The sequence below is a fragment of the Embiotoca jacksoni genome, unplaced genomic scaffold (assembly GCF_022577435.1).
Source record: "Embiotoca jacksoni isolate LCO1_2020_lvr unplaced genomic scaffold, fEmbJac1.0.p SCAF_4, whole genome shotgun sequence".
Lineage (NCBI taxonomy): Eukaryota > Metazoa > Chordata > Actinopteri > Embiotocidae > Embiotoca > Embiotoca jacksoni.
In genome coordinates this window covers 21,420,483-21,440,582 of record NW_027185392.1, presented here as the reverse complement: position 1 = coordinate 21,440,582, position 20,100 = coordinate 21,420,483, and the positions used below count along the sequence as shown (strand labels likewise).

Below are 20,100 nucleotides of genomic sequence, written 5' to 3'. Positions count from 1 at the left end.
TTGCTCACACCTTCACCTCTCGAAGTTGCAAAAACAGTTATCGAGTGAGACATAACCGTGTCAGAGAATGTCTCGAAAGGGTGGATTTGAATCATTTTCCTTCGGTTTCACGGTAATTACAACAAGGGAACTATTTCCACATAATTCTGCCAGCAGCTCCTCAGTCTGTTCTGATCTTAAAATAAGACAGACACATATTTATTTTAAAAATATACTTTAATACAACAGCTGCATATAAATATTAAAATATACATTATACAGGTGTACAGTACACTCACACAAAACAAAAACAAAAAATATTAGGCTTCTATTTGTACGGCACTTCTTGTATTTTTTTTTTTTTTTTTTACTATTTTCTTAAAGGTTACTTACTGACGAAGGAGTTGTACATAAAGATGTGTTAATGTGTTAACAGGTCCAAAGTATTACTGTAGTAATGTGATTACTGATTATTGAGAGACAGACAGAGGAGCGGGGAGGAGGAGAAGAAGGGCTGCTGTACAGTATACGACATGGCGTTGTGGAATGTTTGCTCGTCTCTTGCTTTTCTTTTCCTCCCATCGTTCAGCATGTTTTCAGACAGATTGAAGAACCAGCAGGGATGTGATTATTCAGTCTTTATTCTCTCTGCGGGACTTCTCTTTTGAATACCAAAGTATCGTTTCATTTCTAATGAGACATGTTTGTTTTGTTTTTTCCTGCTCGGGACCGGCCTTTGGTTTCGACTCATCGTCGATCACGGCAGAACCGACTGACTTGGTTTTGGTTAAAGCCACGAGGTGCGTCTCAGCTGCCGTCACGTATCATCGGTGCACCTGCAAATCTCAGGCCACCCACTGTTAACCCATGAGATGCTACCACTGTGCAAAACTAAACAGACTGCTACTAGTATGAAAGGTTATGAAGACGTACTGTATGGGTAGATTAGACTTCCATGTTTTTGGTCGCTGCAGACATCTGATTGTGGAACTGCGTCCTTAAGGGATTCAACAAATGAAAAATAGTGCATTATTTAGAAAGGTGCTGGTCGGCAGAGTTTGGGACCTTTAGACAGAGTCAGGCTGTTTGTAGTCCCGGGCAACAAGAAGCTAAGCTAAGCAAAGTCACCTTGCGGCTGGTTGTAGAGATTTGGTACAAATCTTCTCATAACTGTTGTCAGGTAGGTGCAAAAGAGGATTACCAAAATGTTGACCTGTTCCTTTAAACCTTACAACGATAGCGTCTCGTTTATGCAAATCAATGCAATTCACTGGGATGCACGAATCAAATGTTTTCCATCCCAGTATATAATCTGTCAAGTTGAAAGACATAAACTGCTCGAACTTGGCGCGCACATGTTGGACCGTGTTGGAAAGTCAGAAACCGATTAAGGAAATATTTGTTCGGGGTACTTGAACGACCGTCTGGAGTTGAAAGAGATTCATCCGTCTGTGGGTTCAATGTAACGATAAAGTATGCGAGGCACTAACAGGTGAGAACTTCAGCCAGCTTCCTCCGCCTCAGCTTGACTGATAAGCAAACTACGGAGCCGCTGCTATGTCTGAAGTGACACCCCGGCCCATGTGGCTCCTTCCCAGACGGAGGTTTCCAGGTCAGTGACAGAGGAGCTACACGGCGTGGGCCGGCACAGCGGGCGGCAGCGACTCCGCTGGAGTCCTCCTCTGCAGCTGTCAGAGTGTGACAGCGGGCGGAGGTGGTGGTGGTGGTGGGGATTAAAAGGTTTTCGGATAAACTACTCCGGGGCCCCTGGCTAAGTGCTGTTTCCCTGGCCTCCTCCGCCCGGAGGCCCGTCCCCTTTGAAACCGGAGAAGCCCAAGTGTCTCCGACAATGTGGGCAGTGGAGCAGAGGGGACGGGCACCCGGAGGTCAGCGGCGTCCCACCAGTGTAGGCTTACTGACGGGTCTATTCAGACCGACGGGTCCACAACGCCTCAAAGCAAAAACCCACAGTGGTCACATTGAAAGCTGGGCAAGGCGAACTGTTCTTGCCGTATACTGCTGCTCCATTGGTGTACCCAGAGTCAACATGGTGTTTTCCAAACTGGGACATTCTTAGATGTCGGGTATCTCAACCTAAACACAGCATGGGCACAAATGAAGTTTAATGCCTCTTTGTAAGGTAAGACTTCAATACAGGCAGCCGGCCAGGGGGAAACCATCCATTTACCTGTCAATTATTTAGTCTAGAAAATGTCAGCAATTAGTAAAAAAAAAAAAAAAAAAAAAAGGGAGCCCACAATTTTCAATGGAAATCCCGTCCGCGGAGGCTGAAACAGATACTGTTCAGTACGTTTGCTCGTAAAATTAGTTGTTTGATTATCAGAGTTGTTGATTCATTTTGTCGTGTCTTTGTCGCAGTTCAAATATCCACCAGAGGCATTTCAAAGCAGAGCGTCTCCTGGCAGAAGAGCCTTCAACATCAACTGCGGTTGTTCTACTGCGCTTTACAAGCCTATTGAATGGAGAGTTTGTCCCTGGCTTATTTTTGTTTTATTATCAGGTATAAATATACTTTACTCGTCTTAATTGCTGTACGCGGTGCGTCATCTTCGAGTTATTTTGTGTCTGTATTTCCTGCAAGTCATCTCAGATTTAGTAACACGTGATAAAACCTGGAATTCACGTCATCTGTCAATAAATAGAGCCACTGGAATACGTTCAAAAGTGAATTTCACACTTCAAAGACAGAGTCGGTGTGAGGCTATGACGTAATGGAAAAAAAAAGAGTGAGATGCGTCCAGTGGACATTTGAATGCTGGCAACAATGGAAGCAGAGCCGCGGGAGATTATTGAAGAAGACTGTGAGCTCAGGCTGCGACAGTCAGAGCGCTCGGGAAGGTTTCAAACTATCACCTTCCCCTCATCCAGCTTTCACTGTGAGATCCATTACATACTTTCTCTTTCTCCAGGGAGCACATCAGAAACAGTTTCAGGACTGTTTACTTCTCTCTGTGTCCGGCAGACGGTGACACCCAACCAGGAAGTAACTCGGATTAGAATCGCCCAGTTTCTGCTGAGTCATTGTCCCTATTAGGTCAGTGCAGGCCAAATGTTGTAAGTTGAGAGCATTAGTTTTGTTTTCATTAAACCCGAGCTGTTACTAGGTTGACCCGGGCCAAGCTCCAGAAATAGGCACCGAACAGCTGACGTCTGTGGGTCCTTTCAGTTTCCTCCTGACATATCTGCTTCCCGCTTCCAGGTGCACATAAACAGAAACGTTCTAGGAAACTGAATCAGGAATGTGAGCAGAGACAAGTGGCGTTGCCAAGACTGGCCACTCCCCATTAAAGCTTGATAGTTAAAGGGATATTCCACGATACAAAAGTGTCTAAATACTTTTTTTTAAGAAGACAAATGCTACGGTGTCGGTAAAGGTCCAGATTGAGGGCTCACCATCGTGTCCTGTTTGTTGTTTGGATCTGAGGCAGAAACTCCTTGTGTTACAACGGTTTTCTCTTCAGCTCAGTTTTTGGCATATAGATGAATGTACACAGCAGATGGTGTCGTGTGTTACGTAACATCATTTTGGAGGAAGGAAAGTATCAAGACAAACTCGTGCACTCTAAGTGGAATCTCTCTTAAACCCGGAGACGTCGTCCTCCTCTGACGTGGCAGATGGGTGGTAAAACATTTTGTGATATGTACAGTTGTTTCCTGCTGCTTCCTTTCTTCGGGTTTGTTGTTTCACGAGCTGCTGCCAGCACAAGATCCTGTGACTGCGCTGGCAGCATCGCAACCCTCAAAGGGAAAGTGGGCAGAGGGAGGCGCGCACGTCTCAGCAGCAGGACCGGCGTCGTGCACACCTTTAATCACACCGTTTGCTTCCATTGACTCAAATGACCTCGTCCTGGCTCGTCCGCCCGACCCTGTGGTAATGAATAAGAGGCCTCGGTGACATCAGAGCCTCCTGCTGCTGAATTAGGCATGGTTTGTTTTTACAGAGCCACAGACTATCTGTCTTCAGATGGCTCTTAAAAGCTCTGTTGACCAGCGGCAGAACTCCACGATGAAACCGTTCCAGCTGAGCGACAGGAATCCGGTGTTTACGGAACAGTTTCTACTCATCCAACCAATGAGCAACATCACAGAAACGCGAAACTGCTCTGACCTCTCGTATCCACAGCTTTCAGCGGGACCACGAGCGCGACCTCCAGGAGGAGAGGAGTTGGAGGTTAACCGCTTCACTCTTGCTTGAGACAGTAACTAGATTTTCCATAAGAGGGGAACCGCGTGTTATCGAACAGCAGCTTTGGAACGCAGCCCAGTCGGGCGCTCATCAAGGTTGAAAAACAAAAGGGAATTGCTTTGCTAACAGCCACTCCTCCATCCCAGAACCACGGAAACCAGTGCCAGCTATTGTTTCCATGTAAAGGTTTAATCTGAAAGGAAAATATTTTGGTTCACGTTTTTTGGCTGAAAATGTGAGAAGACCCTGAACGAGCCTGCTTTTTTTTTTTTTTTTTTTTTTTTTTTTTCTTTTTCGGAAAGTCAAGTGAGGCCAAGCTTTGAGCAGTAGTCATGGGTTCAGTTTTACCTTGTAATAGGATTTCAGATCAGGCATAATAACACAGGTCCCTGTGGCTTTAAGCTCCAGGCACTTTAGAAAGGCATCATTATGCAAACAAACTGCCTATTACAACAGTACATGCTCGCAGGCCAAAACCCAGTCAGCAGTTACTGCCTGATGCCTCCATGCAGGTTTGCATTGCTTTTTATTTTGTCATCATTTAGCACCACGCTGACACAAACCAGTCGGTCACAAAGCGCTAGGCGCCCTCAAGTCTCTCAATCAACATCTGTCTTTAGAAAAAGGTGCCAAGAGTCTTTTTTTTTTTTGGAGGATCTGAAGCCCTCTTCGAAGGTGCTTAGTTGCTCTTACCACAGTGCAATTCAAAGGGTCCTTGACTTTTTAATGTCCAACAACATTTAGAGAGCGTGGACAGGTTGGTCTGCAGCTTCAGCAAAGACCACAGAAGAAAGGCAGATTTCATAACTCTCAGGACTACCACCCACTTCGTGGGTTGTGGCGTTACCAAATAACAACAAAATCATCATAAAAAAACAAGTCAGACTTATTTGCTTTCTAGATCTACAAGTGTTTTTTTCTCTATTTGTCATTGCAAGTAAGGAAGTTGCGCTACATAATCAGGTCAGGGGTTGAGGAGAGGGCTTGGGGAACAACACTGAGGACACTTCCCTTTTGTGGGTAAAAATAAAGCCACTGCAGATAAGCGAAACGAGCACCAGGCTGCAGAGCAGGACGGCTGACCACATCATGACCCGTCAGCCGTTTCTCGCCTGCCGCACCACGGCCTCTCAGATCTGCGATGGTAGTGCATTTAGGTGAAGGAAATCAGAAATATTAACTTTAAAGGATCGATGCGGGTACACATGACAGCAATCAAAGTAGTTCGGTCACTTTCTCTCTCACTTTGTAAAACAAAATGTGGTGTTAATGGTTGGCAGCATCTGAAGGAGTGAGAGGTTTTGGTGTCCGAGTAGTTCAGCAGTATCAGTTATCTTTGGTCAGTTCGAACTAAGGTGCAGTTTTCTCTTTCGATTATAAACTTTGCTGACATTTTGATTGGGTGAAGGGGGGGATTAAAGAGGGGTGGGGTTCTATTAAAGCTCAGAGAACTTTTCCACAACAAACACACTGTTGTTTCAACTAACAGATGGACCGGCATTCATGATTTGTTGCGTATCACAACACCTACTGACATTTCAGATGCCGATGCAATCCAAATGGTATGCAGTGCTTCTATAGGAGCCCAGCCAAATATAAAAAAAAAAAGCACACACCAGCTTCTTTGTTTTCCAGGCTCCTCCCACTTCCTTGTTTCAGAACTTCCTCTATCCTCGAATGCCCCCTCGCCCTCGGCTCACTACCGGTCCCCTGCCGACAACTACGACCATCTACAAAACAGTGCAATGTCTATTCATAGGCACAATGGGATACAAATACAGCACACATAGGGAGAGAGGAACACTATGCACGCTCATACAGTATGTTACACGCACAGACACACACACACAGACAGAACACGGAATACAGAGACATCAGCAGCAGCTCTGGCCTGGTGGTGGTCGTGGTGCAGCCTGCAGAGACAGGGCGGTGAAGACGGCTGCTGTTTGGAGGGCTGACAGGAGAGGACCTGGAGCAGGGTGGCAATTTACTTGTTTAGGCTACTCCTTCCTCCTCCTCCTCCTCCTCCTCCTCCTCATCTTTCCCAGACTCCCCACCTCTTTGCTCGCGTTCGAACGTGCACGAGAGTGGAGGAGGTGCGGAGAAGCTCGGTCGGGTCGGGTCGGTGGTGCTGGGATCGGAGGGCGCGGAAGAAGGGGTACGGAGGGAGGCGGGTGCCGGGTGGGTTTACCCCGCCGCCTCATCTCCTCCCTGCGGGGGATCTTTGCGCTGGTTCTGACCGCCCGCACTGGCAGCCAAAATCCTCTGCACAAAGTCTTTGGTCCGCCCAGCGACTAAGGGACCTGAGGTTGTCATGGAAATAAATCATCTGTTACAAATAACGTAACACAGGACAGAAAATACAAACAGGAAATGAGGACAAGATGAAAAACATCCAGTGTTTAAACATGAAAGTTTCCTCAATAGATCTCCTTCGAGCGCCTATTTTCACTGTGATGCTTCAGACTGCCAGATCTCAGTAAACACAATGATATGCTAACATGTTAGCATGGTTAGCCTGGACAGTGTTGTCTTTCAAACCTCAGCGTGCTTCTTACCGCTGGACTCTTTGAGGATGTCTTCCAGGCGTTGGGTCATCCCTCGTTCATCTGTGTCCTCTTCCTCGCTGCTCTCCACTCGCCGTCTGATCACCTCCTTAATACGCAGCAGAGCCCCCAACAGGTTTTCTGTGCAAGGAAAAGCAAACTAAAAATCAGTCAGAAAAAGTGATGCCACACTCCCACAATGACGAGGGCTGAGGAATTATTCACCACTCGTGACCAAACCGTGCTTTAATCAATCTCCTGCGCAGATCAGTCTGCAGTGTTTCACGTTTTCAGGGTCTGGTTGGGACACGTTTTGATTCAAGCCCTGGCTACGCCAAGATTAAGACGACATTTCCCAAAAAGCTGGGTGCTCCACGGGAGAGGATGTTTGTTTTAAAGAGAAAAAAGAATAGCAGAAAAAAAAAAGGCTTGAAAACTAGGGAGGAATGGAAGTGAAATAAGGGCAAGCATGCTGGAGACGTGTCCTCCCTCATTACTGACATTATGTCTTGGGCGAGACCATTAACCCCTAACTGGGAGAGATAAGACTTCCACATGAGCTGATGCGTTTCAGACTAAAGACAACACCACTTCTCTGGTCGAGCAGACAAGTTTCCTGTAAAAAGAAGTCTGGCATTCTTCCTTCTGAAAAAGTTCAGCTTTTTCATGCTCACATTAGAGCTTAAAAACGTATTTAAACGACTAATTGATCACCTGAAAATGACTTCATGCAACCTTTCTGCTTTGTCTGCATTTATTTGTTTATATTTATTCACCGATAAACCAATATTTTACGTCATGTATCTCAAAGGTGGAACGGTGGAGGAACATTTAATGCATATGACAGTATTTTCTAACGTGGCAGCTTCATGGTTCGCTCTGCTGTCTGCACTACAGACAACTTTTACAGATGTATTTTCTCCACATCAGCGGTTTTCATGTCTCCTGAACAGAAATGGTTTGAGGTTTAACTGTGATGCTGGCGGTGTGAATCATCTGCAACGCCACTGATTCTGGCTCCTCTTCCTGGCGGGTCACGTGACCTGGCGGCACCATGACACGCCTTCTGTCAGTGTAAGTTATTCTGGTATTGATGTGATTTCACTTTTGTCCGGTGCTCCTCTCAGCGGGGAGATTGTGTGTGGGCGAAGGGCTACGGTGGGTCCGACCAGCTGCCCCCATATGTTTCTATAACACACACACACACACACACACACACACACACAGACACACACACACACACACACACACACACACACACACACACACACACACACACACACACACACACACACACACACACAGGCACGACACTCACTCTCTCACACACACACCAGTCTGGAGGTTTCTGAACGCTGGCGTGGTGCCAAAGTCCCATTTGTTTGAAGTTTCCTGTTGAATCTGCAGCTAAGTATGCAAAGTGTGTTGTGTAGATGCAAATGACAGTGAAGAGAGTGAGTGAATGAGGGAGAGTTTAAAAAAAAAAAGAATCACAGGAGGAGAGGAGGGAGAGGAAGGAAAGAGGAAGCAAGGGAATGCATGAGGTTAAGCCATGTGTGTTTTGACTTCCTGCCAGGAGGAGAAGAAATTGTGGGAGCCACAACTAAAGCCTTTGCACTGAAATGTTGGGCCGGCATCAGGAATGACTGGAATGTTAAAAAATACGAAGAAGAAAAGAACAAAGGAAGTTGGATGCTGGTTTGGTTGGAATTCAAAGAGGCTGAGGAAGAGGAGGAGGAAGAGAGGGAGGAGGAGGAGGCAGAGGAGGAGGCGGAGGAGGAGGAGGAGGAGGTGGAAGAGGAGGAGGTGGAGGGGGAGGAGGAAGAGAACGAGGGGGAGGTGGAATAAGACGAGGAGGAGGAGGGGGAGGCGGAGGAGGAGGAGGAGGCTGAAGAGGAGGAGGCCGAAAAAGAGGAGGAGGAGGAGGAGGAGGAGGCGGAAGAGGAGGGAAGAGGCGGAAGAGGAGGAGGTGGAGGAGGAGAAGGAAAAGGAGGAGGGGGAGGCGGAAGAAGACGAGGAGGAGGCTGAAGAGGAGGAGGAGGACGAAGAGGAGGAGGAGGACGAAGAGGAGAAGGCGGAAGAAAACGAGGAGGAGGGGGAGGCTGGACCGGGCCGACAGATTTGGCAGAAGAGAGGTGTTGATGATGAAGAAGGAGGTGAAGTCACACTTCTCCGGTTTTTCCTCAGTCGGAGTGTTTACATGCTCTTCAGTGGTCTTGTTACTCGCAGCTTCCTGCATTAACCTGATCTCCTAAACAGAACATCCTCTACGTGTCTCGAAAAGACGGTTTCTCAGTAATTTGCCTTCAATTTCATTTCATCTTTACAATTAGGGAGCGCATTGAACATGTCGGCTTCAGCTCGGTTTGAGGAACAAAAGCTTTGTTGTGATCTTATTCTGTAACCGCTGCTGAGCGAGACATAAATTCATCCTTCACTCAAACACCTGAACTTGGTTCGTGTCACTGGACGAGTCGTTACAGCAGCTCAATGTTGGCACAACCCTGAAGTCTGAACACGTCCGTTTCCACAGCTCAACCTACATCGACTCCGCTGGAGTAAAAATCATCTCCTCTACATTTATGAAATACAACTTGACATCTAGTAACTGCAGCGATAACAAGACGAGGTGCAGATAGTACCAGCCTGCTTCTGTTCAGCAGGTGACGATGACTCATTGATCTTTCTGTACATTGGCTTTGCCTTTGTAGGAATGAATAAGAGCAACAGTGTCTGAAATAAAAAAAATAAAAAAATAAAAACCTGAGCTGGAAAAATAAACAGAGAAAAGTAAACATGGCTCAAAGATCAGAATCGTTTTGGGATGGTGCATAGTAATACATAATATCACTATTATTCACATGTATTTGTCGGTTGGTGGAGGTGGTCCGCTGTGACTGACGGAGCCTGAACTCACTTGTGGAACTTGCACAGATGATTTTTTATAGAAAACAACAACTAAAAAGTTGCTTAACTTCTGTCAACAAACCCTTCGTCTCACAACCAATCAGGGCTCTGTTGCCTGTGTTGGCATTTTTACTGGTTTGCCAACAGTTACTATAAAACAAGTTCAAAGTCTCAAACTAATTATTCAGCCATGTACTGGCCTCGCTGGTGAACTGGACGACATCGACAGCTCCGAAAAAAAATGGAGCTCCAGATGTTGAAAAGAGAAAAATAAGAGCTCAGCTCAGCCTCCTCTGAAAATATGTAAGAGGTAGTTTTCTATTTTTCCTCCAGCGCTGTGATGTTCCTCTCCAGTAAATTGCCATTTAATGTGATTATGTCATGCAATATTTCATTAAAGCAGAGGTGGGCTACATTACAGGCATGTGGAGCACCTCCAGTATAATAAACTGCAGGAAACCCTGTGGAGAAGCGTAATATGAACTCAATTCACAGCCTCACCTCGTTGAGCTGAATCCCGTTCTGTCGTGGCCAACCTATTCATGTCTCATAATTCTGTGCTCTCACAATGACAACTCTCCCTCATTAATGTGAGCTTTTTTGAAATTGGAAGAACAGCTAGGTTTATTCAACAGAATTTCTAAAAGGTTTTATGAAACCAGGTGAGTCTGAGCAGCACACGATCCTCCGGTGGTGAAATCACCACGAAGGGAAGTAGCCGTGGCTGCAGCACTGACCGTACTCCTGGTTGAGCCCCCACAGCTTGATCTTGTTGGCTTCGTGCTGCGCCTTCTTCTTCAGCCGGCAGGCCCTGAAAACAGAAGACAATAAAACACGGTCATCTTCCGGAACGGGAAACTCCAGTAATCCCGTTCTCCGTGTGATCCTGTTACCGAGTCGACCGGCTCAAACTGAGAGCAGCTGGAGAGCAACGGGTGGAGGATGTGATTTCACCGGGGGGACGCGGGCGGGCCGCTTTCACCGTGTTTGGTGTCGATAAAAAGGCGGTCGAGAATACAACAACCGCTGCATGTTAAGTGTGAATGCGTCTCACGGGCACGATTCTCTGCAGCATGAACAGAATTTCTCTTTTCCTGCAGCTGAGTCAGCGAAATCCAACTTAAGGAAACTAAACACTTGCAGGTCATTCGTGCTGGACAGACTATTCCCTCCGCGTTCCTCCACGTGTCGGATTTGGCCTCAGCCGGGTTTTTCTGTTCGTACCACAGTCCCCGCTGGTTCTGAGGAGGATGTGGACAACCATACGGCGACTGTTTCTGATCATTGCGGGGACGCAGCTGACGTTGAGGTTTTTAGATTTGTACGTGTGATTGTAGAGTTTTTTAAACAGACCCTGTTCGTCATGCAAGTCCAAAAATAGCCCCACAGAAGACGTGCTGTTCATTGTGATGGGTCACCTACAGCTGCAAATTTATTTAATTAGTGTTGTGAATGAAAAGAAACCGGCAGCTTTCTGAAGGAATAAAAGACACGCTGAGCAGGTTAAAAGCTTCTGGTACGTTCAAGGTTTTGGAAAGCGGCTGCAGAGGGTCGTTTTTAACCCTCCCGTTGTCCTCGGGTCAAAATGACCCGCAGCTGTGTTCAACCAAGTTCTATTTTATTTTCATATTTTTTGGGATCATCGGTGACAAGGAGGCTGTGAGGGTTTCTTTAAAGAATGATGACCAATGATCCCGAAAAATATAAAAATCTAGAAATGAAATAAGACTTTGGTTGAACGCAGCTGCGGGTCATTTTGATGGGTTGAGGAGGAAACGTATGCAAACCAGGCTGTACCTGCTTTTAGCATCAAAATATCACAAACCATCACACAAGGAACAGCGACCGTCTTTAGGAAAGCGTCACTGGGTTGTGGACGAGGCTGCAGGGGGAAATTCTTGATGATTGACTTTGGGGCTCTGTGATCGATGATTTTCATTCATAAACTTGAAAGGAACATTTTCAGAAACATGCTTATTTGCCGTCTGAACGGGAGTTATTGGATTTATCATGTCATCAAAGTTCACCCGAGCTGCAAAAGCTCTGCCTGGATTTACTTTCACCGAAAAGATTATGCTCCGAAGCACTTACTATGTGAGCTAATCTTAGAGACTGGAGGCAGGGAATGACTTCTACACTTTGTGTTCCGTCCTCTGCGAGGCTTCATATTCCACCGCTAGCTTTTCACAAGAGAAGCGTTTTGTCTGCCTGCTTTTGTCATCTTCCCGATATGGTCATTTTTCCTTGATCTTTCTGCTTCTGGCGTGGGAAAGTAGGCTACGTTGTTCGAGGATTTCTTTTTTTGGTGGTGTTTATTGTTGTTGTTTCCTACTTTGTGCTATAACCTGCAGACAAAGACAATACAGACGGCTGTGTTATTCTCCTAATTATTTTGTGACTATTTCACATACAAGAGGAGAACGGATTTCTTGTCCTACTTGAAAGACCAGGGGTCGAGACATTGACGTATATGAGTTTGTCAAGGCGTCTTATTTTGAAAATTGACTGGGTTCTCTGCCCTTCCTGTGTCTTTAGCATGTTTTTTTTTAGCAGAGGAGAGAGGCGCTCCTGAAACACCGACATCGTCTGGAGTGGCAGCGATCGGCTCCCGTGACTGTCGGAGTCGTAACGCGACGCAGCCGGCTCCAGTGATCCAGGCTTTACCTCCACTAACAGACTACTTCCAACATCTCTAAATCTCTGTTTCTTCAAGTCAAACTTGTAAGTCAAACGTACAAATGTATGATGTACCTTAGACGGAGCCTTTCAGTCTTTTAGACTAAATAAAACTCTCACAAAATGCTTATAATAAAAGCTTAAAAGTGGACATGGAGGTCTTTTTTTTCCCCGCACACACTCCCAGGTTGAACCTATCGGTCTTTGTGTTGAACACACAGCGGAAAAATCTGATATCGTTTTGCTCATGTAACTTTCAGGAAGAAAGTAAACTACGATTTCCAAAATGATAGAGAATTCGTGTGCAGTGTCGTCAGTAGGTCAGCGTCCGGGTCGTGATCTCTCCACTGCGAACTGTGTTTGTTGGAGCGGCCGTCGCCAAGAACCCGGCGAGGGTTTTTTTTCCCCCGCGCCGCCTGAACGCCTCGGGGAGGTTGTTTTTCGATGAAATTGTGGAAGAGAATGAGATGGACGGTCTGGAGGCGGTCTGGTTAGTCCCACTGCTGACCCCGACCGGGACTCAGGCAGCCGCAAGTATGACAATATAAAAGGAGTAAATCTTCACAGATGACATTCCTGCATATTAAATTCAAACATGAACTCGGTCACACTACGGTATGAGTGAAATATACACGATTAAGTAAACTTCCTCCTCACTGCTTCTGTCTTTCTCCGTCAGTTTTTCTTCTGTCTCTGCCAGTTTTCTATCAGATGGCGTGTTTGTGTTATGTTTAAACTGTATGTTTGGAATAACAAGATATTCCCAGAGTCCCCCTCCTCCTTAAACTGCCTGTAATAATGTCCTGAATTCGGATTCTCCCCTCTCTCCCTCCTTCCCTCCCTCCCTCCCTGCACGGATGAACTTTGTATGACCCATCTTTCCTTCTGCATCCAACTCCATGTCTGCCTCCTTGGTGCTGCCCGACTTCCTTCTATTCAGCTCATCATCCTGCTTCCCTCCATCCCCCCCCCTTCTGTTGTTTTCCTCTGCTTCCCTCCATCCTTCCTTCCTGTACTCTCTCATGATCATGTCCAAGGTAAGACGGCCAATGAGCTCACAAACACACTCGCGATCTGCCTTTTTCAAATTATCTACATTGTATACGTCATCCTCAAGGACATTTTAAAATGCCTTTAAAAGTACATTTTAGATGAATAAAAGCTTACTGCGGCAGTTTCTTCAGAGGTTCGTCTTTAAAGGTCATCCGCTCTATTGTGCGCTGTGTTCCACCAATAAAATCCTTCCTGACACGTTCAACCAAAAATGCGAGGCATCGAAAGCGAGATCATCTTCCTCAGATTGCATTCTTTTCTAACCTCTGAATTCAACTCACGAGTTAAACTCCACACAGAAAAGATGTTTTTCTCAGCGTATTCTTCTCTGACCATCGCCTCCGAAAACAGTTCCACAAGGTCAGCCATTAAATGCACACGTTTGAAAGCCAATCTCGACAAGGCTGAAGACTGCAGATATGAAACCCTGCAGGAGTCTCTTCTCTGCCAACAATTTACCAAACACTAAAAACCTCTCAGAATTCCCTCACATGACCGATGAATCGATACGGATGGTTTCCCGGGCTCTGACTTAGTGCAGAAGATGTAGGAGGACGTGTGGTACCTGGAGGCCAGCTTGTTCTTCTCCTTGCGGGACCGTGCTCGGGCCACAGCGGGCAGGTCGTTGACCGGACCCATGCCATCGATCGCGGCGCTGAGCTTCTGCAGCTGCTCCCCGATGTTGTGGAGCTTCTGGGGGTTCGGCGTCAGGTCGCTGGCGTCTGTTTTGCGGGCTTTGCGGCGGCCTTTTTTACCTGAACAAGGGACGGTAAAATAAATTCCATACCCGTCCGTAAAAGTCTGTTCAACAACACTTAACTCACCAATGTGTCTGTAATTCCAAATTTATGATGTTCAGATCTACCAAATCCAAACTATGATCTGTTTCAGGGACAAACGTGTATTCTGTGTATATTAGGGGAGTCCGGTCAATATTAGCTCCAAAAGGTTTGATCTGAAAGGGCCAATCAGAGGAAGCCGATCACATGACGCAAGACTCTGTGTAAAGCTAAAGTGGCTTCACCGGTCTGGCAAGTGCATCCAGGTGACTGGAATTTTTTTAATTTTCCTTATTGATAAAAAAGGGTAAAGAGAGAGATTTCCCCGACACACTGAAGCCCCAGATACGAGGAGGCCTGCTTGTTGGATGAAGATGGAAGACCGATGAACTGCTACCTATCAGAGCCAGTTGTCACACGAAGCCGACAGCTGCTTGTTTTTTTTGGCAGGACAATAAAAGGCGCTTTCCCCGGTCCGCGAAAGCAACATGAGCTTGAGCATGCAAATGTAGATGGTGAGCAAACTTTATAGCAGAGCAGAGAATATCATCGATGAGAAGAGGAACAGGCTGAGCTGCTTGTGTTTATAAAGAAACATGCACCCATGCTAAAGAAGTAAGCTTTGAGAGGTATGAATGATATGAATGATATGTGAATGATACTGATGTCCCTCACTGATCCCAATAATCAAGCAGAGGCTGCTGTGGTTTAAGTTTGGTCTCTAAGAGAGAGAGAGTGGAATATGCTGCACATGTTGCCCGCCGATAAATAAACATTTGTCAGTCAATGCTTCATCATCTCTTAATTTTAACACACCAGTGTTGTTAAGATTAGTTGAATAAATGAATGATGCTCCACAGTAAACACAGAGTTTTGCTGTGATCGGCCTCAAAAATAATCCTGATCGGAGCACCCTTAGTACATATACACATATATACATATACATAAGAATGCACAAGGCGGATATTTTTCTATTTGCTGTAACAGTGTAGCCACAAAAACAACATCCTAGATTTTAGTAGTCGTACTTTGTGATGTAACTGCACTGGATTAGGTTAATGGACTGTGTCATATTAGCTTGTACTGCAGAACACAGGCTGCCAGACTGCTGCAGAGCCAAGGTTGTGCCTGATGTAAGATTCACTTATCAGGGGAATGTTGAAAAATTCACAATTTGACATCAAAGTTGTATGTAGGACACCCGCCCGAGGGTCCCGATCTGATTCGTTTCACATGACAGAAAAGAAATGCGACGCGTTCAGTGGCAGCGTGAATGTCGGATGTTAGATGACTCATGCTGCTAAAAGGCTCTCATTCAGTGGATCTTTAAACTTTCAGCTCCGGCTTCACCTCTTTGTGATTTAGGGTCTGCACTTACTGATCAACAACTATTTTAGATCATCCCCAAATGGCTTCCTCTGTCTGACCCAAATAAAAATCAGTCTTTACTTCATAAACTGTGCATTTTTTTTTTTAATTTTATGATAATTAATAATAATCCCGATAGTACATTGTTTTGTTCATTGACTGACGCATGATTGGCCTCATCACTTCAGCAGTGAGTGTTGACACGGCTTCCTCACCCTCTCGGCGGTACAGTGTGCTGGGTAGAGTGCTGGAGCTCCAGGACAGAGACCAGTGGACGTCCCCGCCCAGTTTCTTCTTCGTGGCCGACTCCCGAGCGCGTCGGTACTCCCAGAAACAGCGACGCTTCGAGGGCCGCTCGCCCGGCTGCCTGGCCGGCTCGGCCTCCACCTCTAGAGGTACAAACACACACAGAATTATTCATTTGTACATTAACCTTTTAAAAACACACCTATTTTTTAGGCCTCTGCTCAAAAATTGCATAACCATAATAAAAAGAGTATATCTCTGCAACCACAATAAAAACGTATAAAAAAAAAAAAAATTATAATAAAGGGAACACTTGTGAGATTTGTTCAGCTGTGTAAATATCAGTATACATGTCCATATTTTAATAATAGTTTTGCTACGTCTTCTCCCTGGCCCCCAATTGGGACTTAAAGGGTTAATACAAATGCAATAAAGGCTTCGGGTCCTTCTAGCAAACAAACTGGAAACCGCTGAGGAAAACTGCCCTTCAATGATACAATCTAACACGACTTTGTAAGGAATTCATTAATCCTGATAGTACAGCCCCGTGAGCCACTCAACATACCTCAATTCACACACCAACAAATATTTGATGAAAAAACTAAATGAGTGTGCAAAGGTAAGAACGAAAAAAGCTTTTGTATCTTGAGAACAATCAGAGGTCCTCCTCCGGGCAGCGGTGACAGCAGGATCATATTTCATACGAGGCCCGGCCCGCCCACCTGCAGGGTTCCCCCAGGGGAACATGCACAACCCACCACAGAACAACCTGCAGTGTAACCAAGGATTGAGCTGACAGGAGCAACTTTAAGAGAAGTCCTGGTACTCAAAGACACGTTTCAATGTTCGATCCACACATCCAGCACCGCACAACCTCGGCTGATTGTGACGGGCATATATACACTTTTGCTTGAGAGTCGTAGCCTATTTTATGTAGGCTATATTTATTTTCCTATATTCAAATGTTCGAAGACTGCATGTTTTATTAAAAATATAAAATATGGAAAATGAAGTGATTAAATGATGAGTAGAATATACAATATATTTTTAATATTTACACAGGAAGAAAGCATGCTGGGAAATGGTATTTCTTTTTATCCAATGACCTTATTCTTACGTCCTTGTGAGTTGTCATGTGTAGAAGGCGTTAGAGGTGAGAGGGGCGGGCCCAAAAAATATACAAGTCGTATTTGTAAGCACTGGGGCCGATCAGATTTACGTTGCTCTGTATCATCCAGCAAGTCGACACGGCGGGCGAGGAAGAGAGAGCGAGGTGGAAATTTATGTTTGTTTGCAAAAAACTCTGATGAGCCGATTTGCATCACATCATTAGTGAGTGGAAGCCGGCACCACTGCCTCCGGGCAGCATGAATGCCCTCTGGTGTTGCGCCCCAAACAGACACATCGCTGCTCATCTGGGTAAACAAAAACGTGTTCTCACGAGGCCTTACTAACAGCAGTGTGCACATGCTCGTCTCTCTTTTGTTCAGTTTCGCTGATGTGGCCCGAATATATATTCTGGTTTCATTTCACTGTGAAGGAACACGTAACTCCAAATATACTGTAACTGAACCATCAAAGAGTTTGTTTAAACACTGACTAACTTGTAATAATACATGTGTTAACATGTTTTAGCAACGTCGGTATTTACACTTTTTTTTTTTTTTATCTCCCTCAGATTAATCTCAGCAGAAATACTCTGGTGCAGCTGTAATCATTTTGATTGTCACATTTTAATAATAAGAGTGAAACAGAAAGGGTTTTAACACTTCTTCATGGCCTGTAATGTAGGTAGTGTACTTCCTTAGAAATTGAAAGCCTTAGCATTGAAAAAAATGTAACATCCCATTGACCTCTATTATTTTAACAAAAGAAATGACAAATACTGAACATCATCTGGTCCAGATGTTGCCACAGAATCATCGAGATTTGGAACCAACTGCAGAGAAGCAGTAATTCATGAATCCAATACCGAATCAATACTCCAGCCCACTTTATCATTATTTAATGAATAATAATGTCATTACTACAGAAATGGGACGACATTGACAGCCGTATATAGGAGATTTATTAGGAGAATAAATACCCTGCAATTTAAAAGGACAGATGAACCATAATCATAACTGACAGGTATTAATGTTGATGAAATCATGCTGTGAGCCCTGATTCACAAACATATGCTGTATGTCCTAAAGATAAAGCCACCACCAGCCAAAACTGTATGCACGTATGCAGTTTCAAACGTAAGACGTCACTGAAGACTGGCCTCAGGCAGGCAGAGCCATGAATAATGGCATCATAAATAATACAACATGCAAAGCTGCACCAACAGGAGGAGAGACGAGACGCTCCTTCAAATCAACCAGAGCAGCGTTCAGAAAATAAACAATACGAGAAAATAGTCATTTCTAGTGGGATTAAATCAGATTCAGTCTTAATCATGAAGTCCTAGCGTCACTATGGCCAGTCCACGCAGATACACACACACACACACACACACACACACACACACACACACACACACACACACACACACACACACACACACACACACACACACACACACACACACACACGCTCCTATACTCAACCAACATCTAATACACTCACTTTGGCTCTGTCATGCAGCCCTTTGTGATCACCAGGGGCAAATGGTAAGAATAGCTCAACTGGGCAAATGCACACACACACACACACACACACACACACACACACACACACACACACACACACACACACACAACACCCACGACCATAACAATGGCGAGCAACAATGGTGTCTCACGACTGTGGAAATATGACCCAGACGGGTCTTTGAGAGCGAGCCAGCGACCTCTCCATTACCTTACAACAAGAGGCCTGAGATTTGTTTATCTAACAGGGGGACGATCGGCGGCACAAAGAGCCTGGGAAACCACGGTAATCTGAAGTGAAGTGTGTGTTATCTAGTATACATGTTTATATTTGATGTCCTGTAGTCTGGACATTAAATTTGCTCTCACATTTGAGCGGAGTAGCTGATTGGTCTACGCTGGCAGCAACCTGCGACTTCATCTGGACCTTCTGTTCATCAATGTGGGATCTGGCTGCTTTAATGTGCTAATGGTTACATTAGAACATTTTATTCACTCTGCCAAGAAGCCTCCAGTTCAGTCCAGTTTATGTCTGAATGTTAATTAACAAGAAATAAATTGAAGGAGCACCCTAGCTATTTATTTTCGATGTAAAATTAGTCGGGAAACCTGACAAAAAGACAGTCATCGAGCTCTGAAAACCCTAAATCCTGCACTTCCCACAATCAACCCGACAGAAGTTTTCACCGGCCCTCGCATGCCTGGTAAACACAGAAGTCTTTCAGCAATCTGTTGAAAATGAAGTCCAGAGCCAACACGGACATTATACAACACTCTTCACAGGCCAAAGAATCAAATGTACATTAACATAATTATAAACTCCAAGTTCGTTCACATTTAATCAAAATTAGATTAAAATAAATGTGACTTCTGCAATAGACAAAGTGGCTGTTTTTTTTCTTAGGAGCACTGGGTAATATAGATCCTTCTTTCACTATTTTCTAATAAAACACTCCAGCCACTGGCTTGTAAATATATGTAAAGTCCAAACATTATTATTAGTATTTGTCCAATTATTTTCCATCACTATTCTTATTTCTGCAGGTCTGAGGGAGGTATTTACTCTCAATGTCGTAGACAGGATTTTAGAAATATTTAGGCCATGGGACCAATTCCTACTCTGCACCAGAGACACACAAAAATTCTGCTGGAAAAATACTGAATTCTTCATTTATTTTTGGTCAACAGAAGGTTTTGGTACTTGATATATTGAGTCTAAAAATCTCTACTCCAGGTTTTAAAAACACCCAATTTCCTGGGGAAAATACTGAGGCCTCCATGGCAACTACTGCCCTTAATTTTACTTCAAGGTGTTACAAATGTGAATGAAGGAAATCATTTGGATGTTGTTAACCCTTTAAACCCTGGAATTGTTTTGAATTTTCAACTTAAAAAAGCATCTCCAAATTTAGTCAGTAAAAGCTCCACAGCTCCAAGGACAAAATTAAAAACCCAGGGCTCTGTTGATAAGAGACCGAGGGTCATTTTGAAACAAAATAAGGGAAAAACTGCAGCAAAAACTGGCATTTCTACTGACATCTAAAAAAAAAAAAAAAAAAAAAAAAAAAAAAAAAAAATAAGAGCGTAAATAACAGCCTCATTTAACAATGAGTCAGTAAACACTGTTGTTATTGAACCAGCTCTACAAATTCACAACTGCAACTCAAGATGAATCTGATGCAACAGAAATGAAACAGAACAAATGC

At 44.7% G+C, this 20,100-nt stretch overlaps 1 protein-coding gene across 2 annotated transcripts in view; it reads right to left on the bottom strand.

The window, feature by feature from the left end:
- Positions 1-197: 197 nt before the first annotated feature.
- LOC138208598 (CREB3 regulatory factor-like) overlaps positions 198-20,100 on the bottom strand; it is a 28,575-nt gene continuing 8,672 nt past the window's right edge. For both annotated transcript variants that reach the window (XM_069166594.1, XM_069166595.1), the window contains 5 exons: positions 15,731-15,904; positions 13,934-14,123; positions 10,377-10,450; positions 6,745-6,873; positions 198-6,489 (listed from right to left, as the gene is read on the bottom strand). In XM_069166594.1, coding sequence (XP_069022695.1) covers positions 6,374-6,489; positions 6,745-6,873; positions 10,377-10,450; positions 13,934-14,123; positions 15,731-15,904 — 683 coding nt within the window. In that variant the 3' untranslated portion in view covers positions 198-6,373. The remainder of the gene's footprint in view (positions 6,490-6,744; positions 6,874-10,376; positions 10,451-13,933; positions 14,124-15,730; positions 15,905-20,100) is intronic.